The following is a 16,142-nucleotide window of genomic DNA, read 5'->3' on the forward strand; positions in this document are numbered from 1 at the left end:
TCGTAAAAAAAAGCATGTCAACGTGAGTTTGGGCTCAAGTCATGTTCGCTACTAACTGTTAAGTCCTGTCTTTGAGGAGCAGAAAGGACGTAAAACTCTATATACAAGAAGTGGTAATCCTGATCTCCGAATATGGTAATGGTTAGAGAAGGGACGGCTCGTGTACTAACCTCCGTAGACTGAAAGTTTTACTGCAAGAGACCCGAAAGCTAAATGCAATGCGACGTTTGAATTTTCTGAATCTGAATTTTTAAGCTTGTAAGTGTGACACCCGTTAATCGGTTAGTCATAAACTTATATTGAGGTGTGTCCACGCAGGTCTTGAAGGAAATGATACACACTGAGGCTGGCGAAAAACGTTAACAATACGTTTAATGGGGTGCCTCATTGGCGCCGACTTCCTCACCAGGTTGGGCAGAATTGTTCGGGTTGCAGGGGTGGTAAAACGTCGACGGGACGTCGACGGGCCAAGTGGGTCTCGGCGCCAGATGGAGGCAGTGCAGGGCCGGTGACTCGAAAGGTCTGCGCTCTGAATCCGAGGGCAGAAACGGGAGGCAATACCGGACCGGTAGTTCGGCGAGCTCGAGCTGTAGGCCGCGGTAAGGAAGAGGAGTCCGGGAAGTACCGGTAGCTCGGCGGGCTCGAGGTGTAGACGGGTAAGGAAACGCTGGCAGCGTGCGGGCTCCCGGGTGGGACGTGCTTTCGGATTGCTCCTACAGCTGCGTCCGAACAGCAAGACGGTCGCCCGAAGTCCAACCATGATCCTCTCCGTTCACTCATCTTTATCTCCTCCTCCTCATACGTCCGAGCAGCGGCGGGGAGAAGGGAGAGAAGGGCCGGCCACAAGCCGTGGTGGACGATGCGGCTGTCCGCGACCCCGCCAAGGACGCTTCAAGGAAGGGGAGCTCGGCTCGCCCCGAGGCAAAACGGAAACATGTGTCCTTTGCGATGCGGCCGCGCTTTCCCACGGGAAAACTTCCTGCGGCCAAAGTTTTTCCATCTGCTCGGAGAAGTCTGGACACGCGTACGACAGTCACATCAGAAAACTTTGCATGTTGCAAAAATGCAACTCCAATAATGTATAATCCTTATCCAACCTTTATAAATATTGAAGTGTGCAAAAAAACAACTAATTGAGTCTTTTTTCTGCTTCTTAACGATTACCTCAAAGAATTGATTGATTGATTGTAGGAATTACCGCGCCAACACAACACAGGCGATAAGGCGCGTGGTAATGGAGGGCTCCGGATTAATTCTGACCACCTGGGGATATTAAACGTGCGTCGAAATCTCGTATACTCAGGCTTTTTTGCGTTTTGCCTCAATCAGAAAAGCAGCCGCTGCGGCCGGGAATCGAACCCGCGACTTCGTGCCCAGCACCACAATGCCTGAGCCACTGTGCCACTGTGGCGTGTGATTACCTCAATGTAGCTTTGCGGAATAAAATGTACACGCGTACGGTTTTCTAAAATTAGAAAAATATAAAGATAATTAAAACCTATATCTACTGAGCGCTTTCGGCAATTAACTTTCATTTCGAAAGCAAACCATCTATGTCATTCTTTACGCGATGACAACGCTATTGCCGCGTCGGCTCAGCCAGCGCCACCACGGAGCTGACTTGAGCTTTCCATTGCGTCGTCTTCCGTTTAGTTCTGTTGGGAAGATATTAAGCTAGGTTCAGACTGTTGTCGCAAATTTTGTAATATCTTTAAACAAATAATACTGCGTAAAACGCCGTTTTTTTACGTCCATAGCTCACGATTCGGCTGTTACGTCGGTAGTCTGAACATAGCATTGCAGTCTGCACGAGCGTATATTCTGCTTAGAGCACTGCATTCCAACACCGGCACGTGAAAAAATTTTTTAGGCTGGTTAAAGGAGCAGAAATTGTTTGAATAAGATATTCTCGTTCGAAACATGCAAAGCGTCTCAAATGAAGTAAACCCTTTTTCCACTTCTCACGTACGGAGTAGGGATTTAAACGGTGTTGGTACCAGCGTGTGGACATATCCCGCGGACATTTGAAAACCGTATGAAACGGCAGCACAAAGTGATATACGAGTGCGCCATTTATACTAATTCCTGCTGGTAATGTTAGCTGGCAAGAATTTAATCGGTGCAAAGCCTATATGTTCGTTTTTTATCTGCGTAAGGTTGAGGTAATATAGAGTTTCTTTGTCTTCTAGACTTTTGCTACATCAGTCATTTATGGCGTGATATTGTGTTTCAGGAATTATAAAAATGAATGCGAGGGAGTGTTTTCTGCGTGGAGCAGCAGTTTTTGTTGGATACGTCCTGTGCACTCTTCTACTATATTACATCTGTACAACTACTTCATTTGACAACCTTTTTGAAGGTGTACACAATGCAAGCCAAGGTAAAGCACGTAGCTCTACTTCTGATAAGACGTTAGTGATTTAATACTACTCCGTTAGTCAAGGATCGGTTACTAACAATTACTCGGTTACTTGCGGTTACTAAAGTTTTTTTTTTCTTCCTAACTATGCATGCGTTATTCTATAACTGATGAAACACGTGAAAGTTTTATCAGCTTTGCTAAATTTCCGCTATCTCTTTAACCAACAGGTCTTTCAACACACGAATCTATTGAGTATTGGTCGGACGACGCACTGCCACCCGCTTTCAAAATGGCCCTTGACGACTATGCCGCTCTGCCCCCTGACGATGTGAAAATTGTTCTGTTAGTTGCCTACTACAGATCAGGATCGACTTTCGTTGGTGAGCTCCTCTCTGCGGGAGCGAGGAGTTTTTTTCACTTTGAGCCTCTCCTAATGTTTACGATCAGCGGCCGCATTCAGCGTAGGTGGCAGCGTTACGCCTTCGAGTTGCTCGATGACCTAGCCATGTGCCGAATGTGGAACGTTCCTCTATACATGCTATGGTTTCAGAACCATCCCGAGTATCTGCATCACAACCATTTCCTTGCTGACATCTGCGGCGGAGGTGAATCTTGCTACTCGCCAACAAGTGTTGCCTCACTGTGCGCTCGAGCTGATACACAAGTGTTCAAGTTCACACGTCTGGACGTCCAGCAGGTTGGAATGTGCTTATTTACTATGAATAACTCGTATTGACATGTGAATGTAACAACGTTGCTGAATATGTGTCGTACTTGAGCCGTTTTTTTTTTCTTAATGAGCAATATAACCAAACAGAATTGGAGGAAACAGCGAAACTTAGCTAAGGGTCCTAATTGCAACGCAGTCAAAGCTACCACCAGAAGAAATTAAAAATGATGTTGTAAAAAACTATTATACTTATTTTAATGAACAATTTATATTATCCTAAGTAGTAAATTCATCCCGCCTGACAGTCCGAGCTATCAGACGGGAAGTCGCCAGCAGGCTACCGTGTTGCTTATATGATGGAAAACCAAACGCTAACTTCCATCAAGAAAAAGGGTTTGGTTCATTCTGATCCGTGAAACAACAGAAACTGGCTTATTTTCGATACGGGAAGTGATCTGCATACACCTTCACCCGCCGTTATCTCAGCTGTTTGTGTGACAGCCTGTCTTGTAGAGGAAAGGTGCCGAATTTTTCTTGTCACTGGGGTTTTATATAATTTAGGTTATGTTTCTGGATTTGGTTCATTTCAGCAATAAAACTCATTTGCCTAGCATTGCTTAAAAATAGCTGTAAACGGGAATTATTACAAAAAATGTGTTTCCTATCAGTACTGACAGAAACCTAAAAACCAGTTGTATACCCTAAAGTGGTCATTTATAACATAAAACAAAATTAACAAAAGCATTATCTACATCGAAAACTTCGCGATTTACGCACATTTTTATGTACACGCAGATCTTAGTAACATTTACTTTAATAAAAATTATGCGAAGTTTAAAAGTTTCCTAATTGCCACAGGTATGAAAAACACAGTCTAAACATTCCATGCAGGGTCCTGCATTGTGAAAGTCAACAAGAATCAACAACTTTAAATCTCCTTTTTGGGCTAAAACACCCCTTGAAAACTAGAGTTATTGCCGGCAAATAGCGGCTCTCTGATTTGCTTGTAGGAGCAAACACTTATTGCGATGAATTCCTTTACGAATGCGTTGAAACTGGCCATGAATGCGTTCCTGGCTGCGAATGAAACGACGGCGGCCAAGAGCCGCCGCATCTTTCAAATGACGTCGTTTGAGCGCGCATACAGTGGCTAAAACGTTAACGAGAGAAAAATTTTGTGAGCAAAATTCACAGTTCTCTCGTGGGTTTAGCAGACCAATTTGTGGCTGATGCTTCGTGGCCCCGTAACCTAAGTAGTGACAGCGCTCCATAAGTGCGTTCTGAACACATTTTATTCTCGCAAAAATGTTGAGAAACAAGTAGGTGGGTCCATTGGTCTTTAGTTGAGGCGCAGTGGTACTTCTTGCACCATACCAGTGTTATGAGTTATAGCATGAAGCAGTATGTAAAGGAAGTCAGCAAAGCCATGGCTTTCTGCGAGCGAAAAAACACGCTTAGAAAGTTGTAAATTTTAAGCTGACTGTTTCTGACCGTCCGCTGTGCTCCAATAGCAAACGTGAGCGTCATTGCGCACGGGTTGCGCGCTAGGGCTCTAACGGGGATGCCGGAGCGGGGCACCGCTCTTCTAGCCATTCCTCTTAGCGGACCGTAGCGGCAGCTTACGCTACCGCGCGGAATTCTAACATGGCTGCCCTCCGCGAAGGGAGCGCGCTACGGTGAACTCCGTTTCTTCAGTTGAAACACGAGCGATGAAAGCGCGAAAGCGCTTCCGAATAGGCAAAGGCGCCACGCACCTCAACTAGCCTTAGAGCGGAAGCAAAAACACCGACCCAAGCCCGAGCCAACTTGTACGCAGCACCGAGTAAGGCAGCCTTGTCTCGGCTACTTGAACGTTGTACGGATTGTTCTAAATTTTTTATGACTATTATACCACCTCACCGGCTACATTGTATTAGAAAGATGAAATAAGACACTAAACACGGTATTTTACTGTATCTCAGTGACCAAAGCACCGATTCTAATCTTTACTTTGGGATGACGCTTTGTTTACACTTGCACTAGTGACGCGAATGATTCCCCGTCGAGGGAGATACGGTTGTCATTTCGATAAAAGCCTTTCTCTTGCTCACGCTCCGTTTGTGCTGAGAGGGCCGCCGGGAGCATAGCGAACCGCCAAAAAACGGTCTGGTAAAACCCTATTATATTCGTTTTACACTTTTAACATGCGTGCGTAAATACTGTTAGAAATATATCCGATCTAATCGACTTTATTTTGGGATCAAATTACATTAAACTCAAGGCTGGAATTGAAGTGACACTAGAGATTGCGAGGTCAGGCTGGAGACGAGTGAAGGCGCCACTGCAAAATCGCCTATATTTTGCTTAGGTGGACCCATGCGGTAGCTCGGAACAAAGTGTTTTAAAGTTTGTGAACAGGCCCTGTGTTTTCTTGAACATATTGCCGCGAGCGAGTCTTGCTCATATTTTGATAACCGCGCACTGCCCCGCCCCCCTATCTTAATACTTCTAGTCAGATGCGTTTTCTAGTTTACCCGCGGAGTTGTATGTCGATCGTTTCGTCCCCATGGTAAAGTAATACAGAACGCAGGGGTAAGCGCAGGTTACCCAACCAACCGAGGGCCTCTATCGTTCGGTATGGGAACCAGACCGTGGCAGTTTCCAGACCCTATGACAGAGTGTGTTGCGAAAAGGAAGAAGACCGCTTGCAAATGTACAGATCATCATCATAAGTTAGTAGAGAAGGTAGATTAAACGGGTGATCTTAGCAGAGCTATGGCGCAGGTCTAGTTCGTCAACATGTTTGGTGCTGTGAAACCCGGGAGGAACGTCCTGGTGGACACCAGATGACGGCGCACAGCGACTTCGAGGCACGCGAGGCCCGGCAAACTGTTTGATGTCCTGATCCTGTGGGCCTTGCCCTCAAAGGGCGCCCCCAATGGCTGGCTCCTCTACGCACCACACCGACCACTGGGAACCCGGGAGTGTCCAGCAGCAGCACCGTATCCAGGACATTCATCCTATTGAGGACTGGGAGGCCGTGAGTGAACTGAAATGGCTGAGGGAAACTCTCCGGGCGAAGATATCAGAATTCGTCAGAACAACAGGCAACCTTTTTGACTCACCAACACCAAGAATAAGTACCCTTAAAATCCTCCTCGAATCTTTTACCGAAGTGCTGGACGACATAAATAATCTTGACAGACAGATACGAGATCTCCTAGATGTCGAAGATTACGAAAAGGATATCGAAGAGTCTGACAAATACTTATACATTATTTTCAGCGTGAAGTGGCTGCTTAATGACGAGATATCCAAGATGGGCTTGTTCCGGAAAAACATAATCACGCAGCTTCTCACGAAGGACCATCTTTCACGGAGACCTTCAGCCAGAACTGAAGTCGCACCCGTCCAAACATCATGGAGCTCCTTGGTGCCCTCTACAGCTGCCTGAATTAAGGTATCTGAGGGAGCAGACTCGTCACTGATAACGAATGCGACAACGGCGGAAACCATCCCACTGCCAGCAGGCGACTTAAGCGTGTCGACAAATGCTACGCTGTGGTCACGTAAAGACTGCGCCAAGAATGAAGAACTCTTAGTACAACCAACTGACTACGCTCCCCATCTTCACGAGCCTGCTTCAATTCCTCTGATCACGAACAGTAATGCCATAAGCGCTGACATGAACCGGCGGAAGGGGCAAAGACTTCGGGACAAGCCAAAAAAAAACAGAAAAAGAAGGGCAAACTAAAGACGAGTCACAGAGTTTTTTGGAAATTCCCCGAAACTACGAACCCATTTTGTCAGGCGAAGTGCAACTACGTCCTCCACATTTACAAGGCGTGTTCAGACAAAGGAGGTTCGGTCGAAACGACTGTGATCCCGGCCAAGACGATGTGAGAGACGACGCGACACAAACCGAACTTTCTTCCCTGCGGCATAACAGAGAGCATCGGTACCTTCATCGCCGATCCTAACGAAGACCGCCATTAAAAAGCGGCATCAGGCGTCAAAGCACCGATGGAAATTTATGCTGCTGACGAACGGTGACCGAACGGCTAGACGGATTCGAACCAGGCTACTGAACTGAGTAGAATTTTATTAAAGACGATAGTCTTTCTTGGGCTACTTAAACCCAGAAATTTTGGTCTGTCTGTATGTCTGTATGTCTGTCCGTCGGTCTGTCTGTTTTTTTCTTTATTACCAGTCTTCAACACACACTTACAACACAAAAAATAACCACACTGCATTTGGTACAACACACACCGACATTAACATACCAGCCGTGTCTCCGGCTAGGCTTTGTCATTTAATCATCACGTCAGAGAAATTAACGGCTCTAGAAAATCCAACCAATCTGGTACTGGCTGCTGGACTCTCAGCCCCTCAACGAACTGCGTGACACCCTCCCGCAGAAACTGCCGGGCCGGCCGGGCATCCACGTCGCCATGGAGCCACGCCATGCGCGCCCTCCATATGCTGTGAAGGCCCAGGAGCATTATTAAATCGTAGGGGACTCCTTCGTTATTCTCTATAGGTAAATACCGTATATAATGTGGGGTAAGTGGGAAGTCTTTGTGTAAAGTTCGCTGCATAACATTCCAAAAGTGAACCGCCATCCAGCAGTGTATAAAAACGTGGTCTATGTTATCCGGTTGTTTACAAATTGTACAGTCAGTACCCCACGGTGTATCTAACCCCTTTTCTTTTAACCATGTTTGCACAGTAAGTGTCTCCGAATGAAGTTTGAAAAAAAAGGACTTCACCCCCGGTTTTACAGCCATACGCTTAACTCTTTTCAGTACATCCTGCCCTGGGCCTTCTTTGTACAGTTCTCTATATCGCGGTATCGGGAACAGACTGTCGCAAACATCTTTATATAATTTTCAACGTGACACTGTACTCAAATATTCCATCGAAAAACGAGTTGACAGAAACCTAAATGACATGACAACTTCTTTAAAATATCCTGAAATCCTTCCCTGTATGTGCAAACTGGATACGACAAATTCCGGCTGTGCTTGAGACAGCCTCACCTGGCAAACTGTTCGCAAAAAAGGATCGCTTGTATCGCGACGAAAAAGGAACCTATTCACCAACTGTCGGACAAACAGGTGCGACAACCCAAGACCGCCCTCCTTGACGCGTAGAAAAAGGTTATCTCTACTGCACCTTTCCCATGTAGATCACCAAATAAACACAGCAAATGCACGATGCATTTTCTGTACATTCAAACGCGAGCAGTGCAACACTTGCATAACGTACCAAACTTTGGCAATAAAAAATAAATTACGAACAGTCGCTTTAGCAAACATTGAAAGAAAAACCCCTTTCCACTTTTCTGCCCTGTCGCGTATGTTCTCGTTCGGGCACGCCAATACGGTTCGCTGTCCTGGTAGCACTCCAGTGGCGTCCCTAGATACTTAACGGGACTGGTTTCCCAGCTCACGTTGGCAAAAAATTCCGGTGTCAAAGACCAGTCACCATGCCAGAATCCCAAACATTTCCCCCAGTTTACCCCACTACCTGTTATTGACCCAAAACGTTTAACAATGTCCACCGCTTTTGTAACACTATCCTTGGTCGTACAGGAAAGAGCAATGTCGTCTGCGTAGGCCAGAAGTTTTACCTCTGCCTCGCATAGCTTAAACCCGCGAATGTGTTCACTTTCAATTATATTTAAGCAGAGCGTTTCGATATACAGGCAGAAAAGAAGTGGGCTCAGAGGGCAGCCCTGGCGCACCGACCGTTCCATGCTAATGGGGGCCCCCAGCGTCTTGTTTACAATTAACCTCGTGGTGCACTTCCGGTACGCCAGAGCCACCCCCTCCTTGATGACTGTTCCAACGTTCACATGATCTAAAATCAGCAACAATAATTCATGGGACACACAGTCAAACGCCTTCTCCAAATCAAGCTGGAGAACAGCCACGCGAACTCGGGCAGCGTCGCAGCATTCCAGCACACATCTCGCCTTGTGTGTGTTTGAAAAAATAGTGCGTCCTTTTATGCCACACGTCTGGTGTGGCCCTACAATCTGCTTTATGACTGTTTGAATTCTTTGTGCAAGCACCTTCATAAAAATTTTGTAATCTACATTTGTCAAGGATATAGGCCGATATGCTGTAACCTGTTTAAGTTTGTCCGTGTCCTCTGTTTTAGGTATGAGTATCGTGTGCGCTTCTCCGTAAGAGAGTGGCAATGCCTTTAGTTCGAAGGCCTCGTTAAATAGTGCTGCCAAAAGTGGCGATAATTCGTTTTTGAAGGCCTTGTAAAAGGCTGCAGTTAATCCATCTGTACCCGGTGACTTTCCGTTGTTCAAACTATCGATTGCACATTCAACTTCTGCAACTGCAATAGGCTGGCTTAAACTTTCTTTGTAGTCTTCATCAATCCTTGGGAAAGCACTGATAAACTCGGTTTTAAAGGCCTCCACCTCAGCCCTGCGGTAGGCAAACAAATCTTCGTAGTAGTGATGAAAAGCCCGTTCAATCTCTTGCTGATCACCCGTCACCCGTCCTTCCCACTCTATCTCCCTTATATGATTACGTCGAGTGTTCGCCCGTTCTAAACCCAGCGCACGCTTGGTAGGGGCCTCTCCACCGGCTAATCGGTCCACTCTCGCTCTCACGAGGGCTCCCCGGTAGCGTTCATCGTCAAGCGCCTCAAGTTTCTGTTTCATTTTTCTGATATCCTCACTAAACACCCCAGGAGCATTGCACTCTTCACGGATAAGTTTTCTTAGTGTCTTTTCTATAATTTTCTGTTCGTATCGTACGACAGTGGACCTCTCAATGGCCCTTATTTTTACCTCCTGTTTACACCATTCCCACTGTTCACCGATTTTATCCCCTTCTATTTTCCGAATCAAACCACTCGCTTTTTCAAAAAAGATTTCATCTTTTAGTAACTTATCATTTAATTTCCAGAGCTCCCACGTGAAAGGATTGGTCCGTTTCTTGTACCCTAGATTAGACACCACCAGGCAGTGATCTGAAAATGGTACAGGCTTTACTTCGTACCCTTCACATTTTTCAATTAGATCACACGATACATACACTCTATCCAGTCTAGCGTGACTGACTCCTTGAAAATTAGTAAATTGCACCTCCCGTCCTCCCTCTAGACCTTCACCCACATCTACTAGCCCACAAGTATTTATTATTTCCTGCAGCACAGCCGTGCTCTCGTCACGAAATGGCCGATTACTAATCTTATCTCGCGTGGATAAGACGCAATTAAAATCCCCTAGTACGACAAGACGCTTGTCTGTCAACAGATACGGCCTAATGTTATCATAAAATTCAGCCCTTTATCTAACTTCATTCGGCGCGTGCAAGCACACAATTCGCCACTCTTCACCACTCAATACTACATCGCATACAACGAGTCGCCCTGACAAGCCAGAGCACACCTCTCGCACTCCAAGCCCCGGCAACTTTTTCACCAATAACATGCAGCCAGCAGTAAAGCCAACTGCGTGGCTGACGCGCACATAATACCGCGACGTGAAACGTTGCACCATGCCCCCGGTCTCCTCCTCCCCCTCTACCTTTGTGTCCTGAACCGCTAAGACGTCTACGTCTAGATCTGTTAGCAGGCGGTGCACGTGACTCTGCCGTCTTTTACTCGAAAGACCGCGGACGTTTAGGGTAGCTAGGTTCAGAGAAGACATTTCCCCGTGAAGAAATAGAAACCGGGGGCATAATATTCACCGCTCACATCCAGCGCGTCGCTCAGCGACGCGTTTGGGCCCTGGGTCGTCGAGCTGTTTTTGAGACGCTCCCGACGCCTCTATACTCCTGCGTTCCACCGCGACGCTTGGCATAAGCCGCGTCGTCGAGTGGCGTCCCGGCGTCGTCTTCATCGGCGGCTCGTCGGCCTGAAGTGCAGGGTCACTGACGCCACCCTCGGCAACGTCGATGTGGCACCGTTTGGTGACCGGGTTCCCGAGCACGTCCATGGCGTCGGAAGCGTAGTTGACCGTTGCCTGGGCGTTCGTTCGGGTGTCATCGTCTTTCGACAGGTCATCCGTGGGAGCCGAAGCTTGCTCCGGCACGTCGTTGTCTCCTCCGCCTGCTGTCGCTATGGCCTCGCAAGCGTTCGTTGACGTGGTGGCCTCTTCCTCCGTCTTTTCTTGATCCCCCGTGCCCTTGGCTGCTTCTTCGGCCTCCTCGGCATCCATGAGGTGTTCGGACTCATCGTCGTGACCCGGTGGCCCAACCGCGCTCGCGTACGAAATCGTGCACTGGGCCTCAGCATGGCCAAAGCGTCGACACAGGGAACACCCAGGCACCTTGCACTCCCGTCTCACGTGCCCTTCGCCGTTGCAGCGAAGGCACAGCATGGGCCGGCCGGGCACCACGACGAGAGCCAGTTCTCAGGCAACACGAATTTGGTGAGGTAGGTCACCGATCTTGACTCCTGACTTGAGCTTGAGAAGCACAGTCCTCGTAGCAGAAGTCTTTTCGTTGACGCCGGCGACCCGCCAGCGTTCCCTCGTAACCTCGCTGACTCTGCCGTAGGGCACGAACGCTGAACGGATGTCCTCGTCTGCCACCCCGTGCAAAAGCCAGTGGAGCTTCAACTTCACCTCCTGATTCTGTGGGTCGATGACGAGGCAGCGACGCCCCTTCACCTGCAGCTCCGTCGTGGTCAGCATTTTCTTTGTCGCTTCTGCAGTCCTAAAAGTTACAGCCCAAACATGATTGATTTGATAGGCACCCAAGGAAATTACCTCGGGCAGTGCACCAAGTTTGGCCAGAGCGTCCCTGAAGTCTTCGACTCGGTACGGTCGTCCCTTTACATCGGCGTGAAAAACACGGTGTTGAGCACAATGCGTCCGGTAGGCAGCGTCGGCAAGATAATCTGAAAATCCTGGGTTTCCTTTCCTTCGGTCCTGTTTCCGCGGTCGGCGTCGACCGCGGTTGCCGCTCGAAACGAGCTCATGATTTCACGACCGTTCGCCTCGGTGACCGGAGTCCGTCTGTCTGTCTGTGGCTCGATTCAGCCACCCGGCCAAAGCAAAACAATGTTTGCGCAATAGTCTTATATAGTCACAGCTAAATCTACCCGTCTATGTCCGGTGTAATGTTCATACTTGTCAACATTGTTGAAGAAGAACAACACATTACGCAAATATGAGACAACAAATCAATACAGAAGTGATATTTGCAGTGTTTCTTTATAAAAAATCAAACATGCTTGTCTTTTGCGAAATTAAATACTTCATCAACTGCAGAAAAAGAATTCACTCCGCCATCGCCTGCTGTCGCCCGCGCCACTATAGCTTCTGGCGCCATTTTAAAAAATCAACCGGCGACAGTTACGCAAAGTTCCACTAGATAGGTTTCACGTTCTGCTTGCAACGCACGTGGAGCAGGGAAACGCGGTTCTATAAACGTTGAAGTAGGGCGCCTCGATTAACGCTCGTCTTCGCCGTACGGCAGCGTTCGCATCGAGACACCCAGTTTGGAGCAGTGGAACGCGGGAAATTTAAAATGATTTAAGCAAACATTTGGCGTCTTTACCTTGGGAGGAGCGCGACGCAAGAGGAACAACATGAGAGCTGAGCGGGAAAGCGAAGGGAGGCATTTACTTCGCAAAAGCCGATAAAGACTATCGTCTTTTGACGGCATTTGCAACGAAAGGAGCAGATACGCCGCCAATTTTTTTTTTGAAAGTTTTTTCATTTCGTCTTTTTTATTCGTAGATGCAGCCCTATCGCGCGCGGGAGGACGTTGCGAAAAGGAAGAAGACCTCTTGCCAATGTACAGATCATCATCATGAGTTAGTAGAGAAACAAGATTAAACGGGTGGACTCAGCAGAGCCATGGCGCGGGTCTAATTCCTCAACAGAGGGTGCAGTTCTGGCACGCAGGAGCGTCTTCCTCTCCCTACAGCTTTACGAGGGAGAGAGAAAGGAGCATTCCGCGATTTGGATTTAGCTGATTGATTGTAGAGTTTAACGCGTCGACGCAACGAAGGCGATGAGGCGCGCCGTAATGTAGGGCTCCCGAATAATTTTCACCACCTGGGGATCTTTAACGTGCGCCGAAATATCGTACACACGGGCGTTTTTGCTTTTTGCCTCCATCAGAAAAAGCGGCCGCCGCGGCCGGGAATTGACCCCGTGACGCCGTGCGTTTAGATTTAGCTGCTAATTCCGTTTCGCATCCCGTAGATTTTGCTGGGCGACGGCGCCGCCGTTCTACAGCGAGCAACCATTGATGTTCCAGCCAACACAAGGGAAATACAGCATGGCTGTTTCAACATATTTCGCTCTGGGTGAAACTGGGGTTAATTGTTGGCCGTGGTAGCACTAAGCAATCTTATTTGATGGGGCGAATGTTCGATCGTGTCATCGCCAGCATACAGTCTTATTCTGTGACCGGATAGAATAGGGCGGTAAGAATAATGCTGGGGGAGGAAGGAGGGGGGAGGGGGGGCGTAAACGCCATGGCAATCCATCCGCCTACGCTCGACTGTTGGTGGCAGTTTGTTCACCGCTTCTTCCTCGCCTGTATTTGCATCTTTGTTACAAAGCGATAATTCGCTAAAATATACATTGTTTACTAAAGACAGCCTACACTGTCTTAGGCTATGTAGCAAAATCAAGGCTTTGTTAGAGGGGCCTCAGCAAGTTTTGCAGTTTTTAGAAACTTCTGGATTCCTCTGAGAATCTTTATTTGGGGGTCTGCACAGACGGTAGTTGTTGGTAACTGAGCTGCTCAGGTCAGAAGAGGCATGATTGACGCTAATTTGCAGTTGAAGCGCAGAAAATTCAAAGGGATTAGAAGAAAACTACAAAGATCCGTCATTGTGCTAGGCTTTGAGTATGCGGCCACGACGCCCAATCTGGCAGGGTCGGGGTGGGCACCTTATATATGGCACACCGTGGCCGAGGTTGGTCAACCCACCAGGCAGCAAAATGTGTTTTATTGACATTCCATTAGAGTACGAAAGGGGTTAGGCAGGTCAAAATTTTCAAATAGCGCTTATTTTACTTAAAATAATGGGAAGGTAACCATGTCATCCATGTAGCATAGGGCCCGTCTTCCACTTCAGGCGAAGCCGAATAGTATCCCTCACTCATTGCAATGTGGCAGGCGGGTCGCGGAGGCTGAATAGCATAACGTTAAATTCGTACAGGATATATATACTGGCAAAACCCCTTTTTTTCTGGATCGGCCTCTACGATGTACCTTTTCCAATGACCAAATCACAGGGTGCGGGAACAAAATCACTGTGGCTTGCAGGCAATCGAGAGTGTTCTGTATTTCTGGTAAAGCGTTCACGTCATCACGAGGCACCTTGTATAAACTTTTCCACCCGTTAATCTTACATGAGATCAAAGCATGTTCTGGTCTGTGTTCCGCATGCGCCGTTGCATTTTCCTGTCGACTGCGCCAACTCTCGGGCCGCTAGCACAGCGCACTAATAATATGCTGCTCCCAGGACGAAAAAAATAAAAAGGTCTGTAACCGGCGATTTCCAACGCAAAATGTCGCACAACCGTTTTTTACGGGAATAACAATGACGCAAAATGGCTACTGGAAAGCCGAACAGCGCCTTAAGAATTTTGTCCAATTATTTGTCAATTATGCGCCATTCAGTTCGCCAGAAAACATATGGTCACTGCCCAAAATGGTCTTTCGGGCGATACTTGATACGGTGTATGTGGTAGGGGTGCATGACAGCTAGTGTGGAAGCTGTCATGTCCGTAATTGTGCGCCCCAAAGAAGTGGGTGGACGGCCGGAGATCGAAAGATCGATTTCAATGAAGTAGTGTACGTTTCTCTCGGCCGCGTGGAAACCGGTGCCATTAACAGCTCAGCCGCAGACGGCAGAAAATGCTGGGTTAGTTAGGCTAATAGTCCATTGATCTCGTCTTTTGGCTGTTCGTCCAATGCACTAACACAATCAACATTTCGAACGCTACCAATACACTGAAACGTAGCAACTAAGAGGGACCCGAACCAGGGTAAAACAATTGGGTCTGTGAGGCCGTCATAAACGCTGAGCCCGGAGAAGTGCTGCAGGAAACAGTTACGTTTGTTGAACAGGTGGGAAGGCGTACACACGATATTTGTGTCAGTAGTAGAAAACCACAATAGCGTTAGGACAGCATACTCTTGAGGTAACTTCAAATTGTCCGCAATAACCACTTTTCCAAAAACGGCACCGGGCTTCTTTTAAAACGTTGGCATACACTAGGGGAGAGCTTTACGTCGGCGAAGGAGGAATTGGTGGCAGCTCTTTGTTGTGACACGAAAGTCCCCCAGTATTTCGTCATGCTCAGCACGATGCTCACCACAATATATTCAATGCTACGAAAATTGCCCTCACGGTAATGCGAGCTGTGCATGAACACACAGGTAACTGTGGTGCGTCGTTGCTTTAGGTAACAGTAGTACTTCGTGAGGCACCGTTACTCTTCAGGCACGTCGTCAAATGTATGCGCCACTAACAGGAACGGCGCCTCTGGCGTCAACAGGGGCAAACATTGCTACGTTTCAACGGTATTATCAATGATATTTCGGCGGAAGAAAGCCGTTCGGGAGCAGGTCTACGGAGGCAGAATTTTGCTTCCGGAAATGCGGAGCTGAGGTCCCTTTTTATCGGTGGTAGCAAGATCGCGTATCGGAGTCAGTGAATGGTGCTTCGGAGAGGTCGAGTGACCACGGGCGAACTCTCCGCTGTCAGGAGAGACAGGTGCTGTCACCGATGGCGCTGGGGCGTGCTGTGTGGGCTCCGAAACAATGTGGGAAAGGCCACGACGAGTCCTTCGTTCGCATTATGACGGGATGGCAATCCCGAGCTTGTCCATAGTGCGCCATGTACTGCCGAATGGAGACCCTGAATGTGTCGCTGCAGGCATGAGCCGGATGGGTGTGGCCCCCACATATCTAGAATTTACACAGACTACACCAGACGCATCGCAAGGTCTCTTCAGGGCAATAAGAAATTATATTGTCACAGTATTCTCGTAGGCTAGTAGAAAAAGCGGGACCTGCGCTGCAGTAACTGGTAAACGTCTTACACACTCTGGCGCCATTTTGAGATGATGGAATAAATTTCGCACCAGTTTATATATAATTTAAATTCAACCTACGTAGTCTTGATGAG

General features: G+C 47.8%; 1 protein-coding gene across 4 annotated transcripts in view; it reads left to right on the forward strand.

Annotated features, from left to right (window-relative positions):
* Positions 1–16,142, forward strand: part of LOC144169200 (uncharacterized) — a 75,406-nt gene that overhangs the window by 33,601 nt on the left and 25,663 nt on the right. For 2 of the 4 annotated variants that reach the window (XR_013322384.1, XR_013322383.1), the window contains exons 2-3: positions 2,234–2,380; positions 2,590–3,059. Coding sequence is in view for 1 of the 4 variants with exons in the window: in XM_077698240.1 (XP_077554366.1) it covers positions 2,234–2,380; positions 2,590–2,742; positions 2,913–2,953 (341 nt within the window). In the remaining 3 variants the exon portion in view is untranslated. Of the gene's footprint in view, positions 1–2,233; positions 2,381–2,589; positions 3,060–16,142 lie in introns of those variants that run through there. The other 2 variants (XM_077698240.1, XR_013322385.1) reach the window with 2 other exon arrangements.

This window comes from Haemaphysalis longicornis, unplaced genomic scaffold (assembly GCF_048455015.1).
Source record: "Haemaphysalis longicornis isolate Haplotype H1 unplaced genomic scaffold, Haemaphysalis longicornis Haplotype H1 scaffold_2, whole genome shotgun sequence".
Classification (NCBI taxonomy): domain Eukaryota; kingdom Metazoa; phylum Arthropoda; class Arachnida; order Ixodida; family Ixodidae; genus Haemaphysalis; species Haemaphysalis longicornis.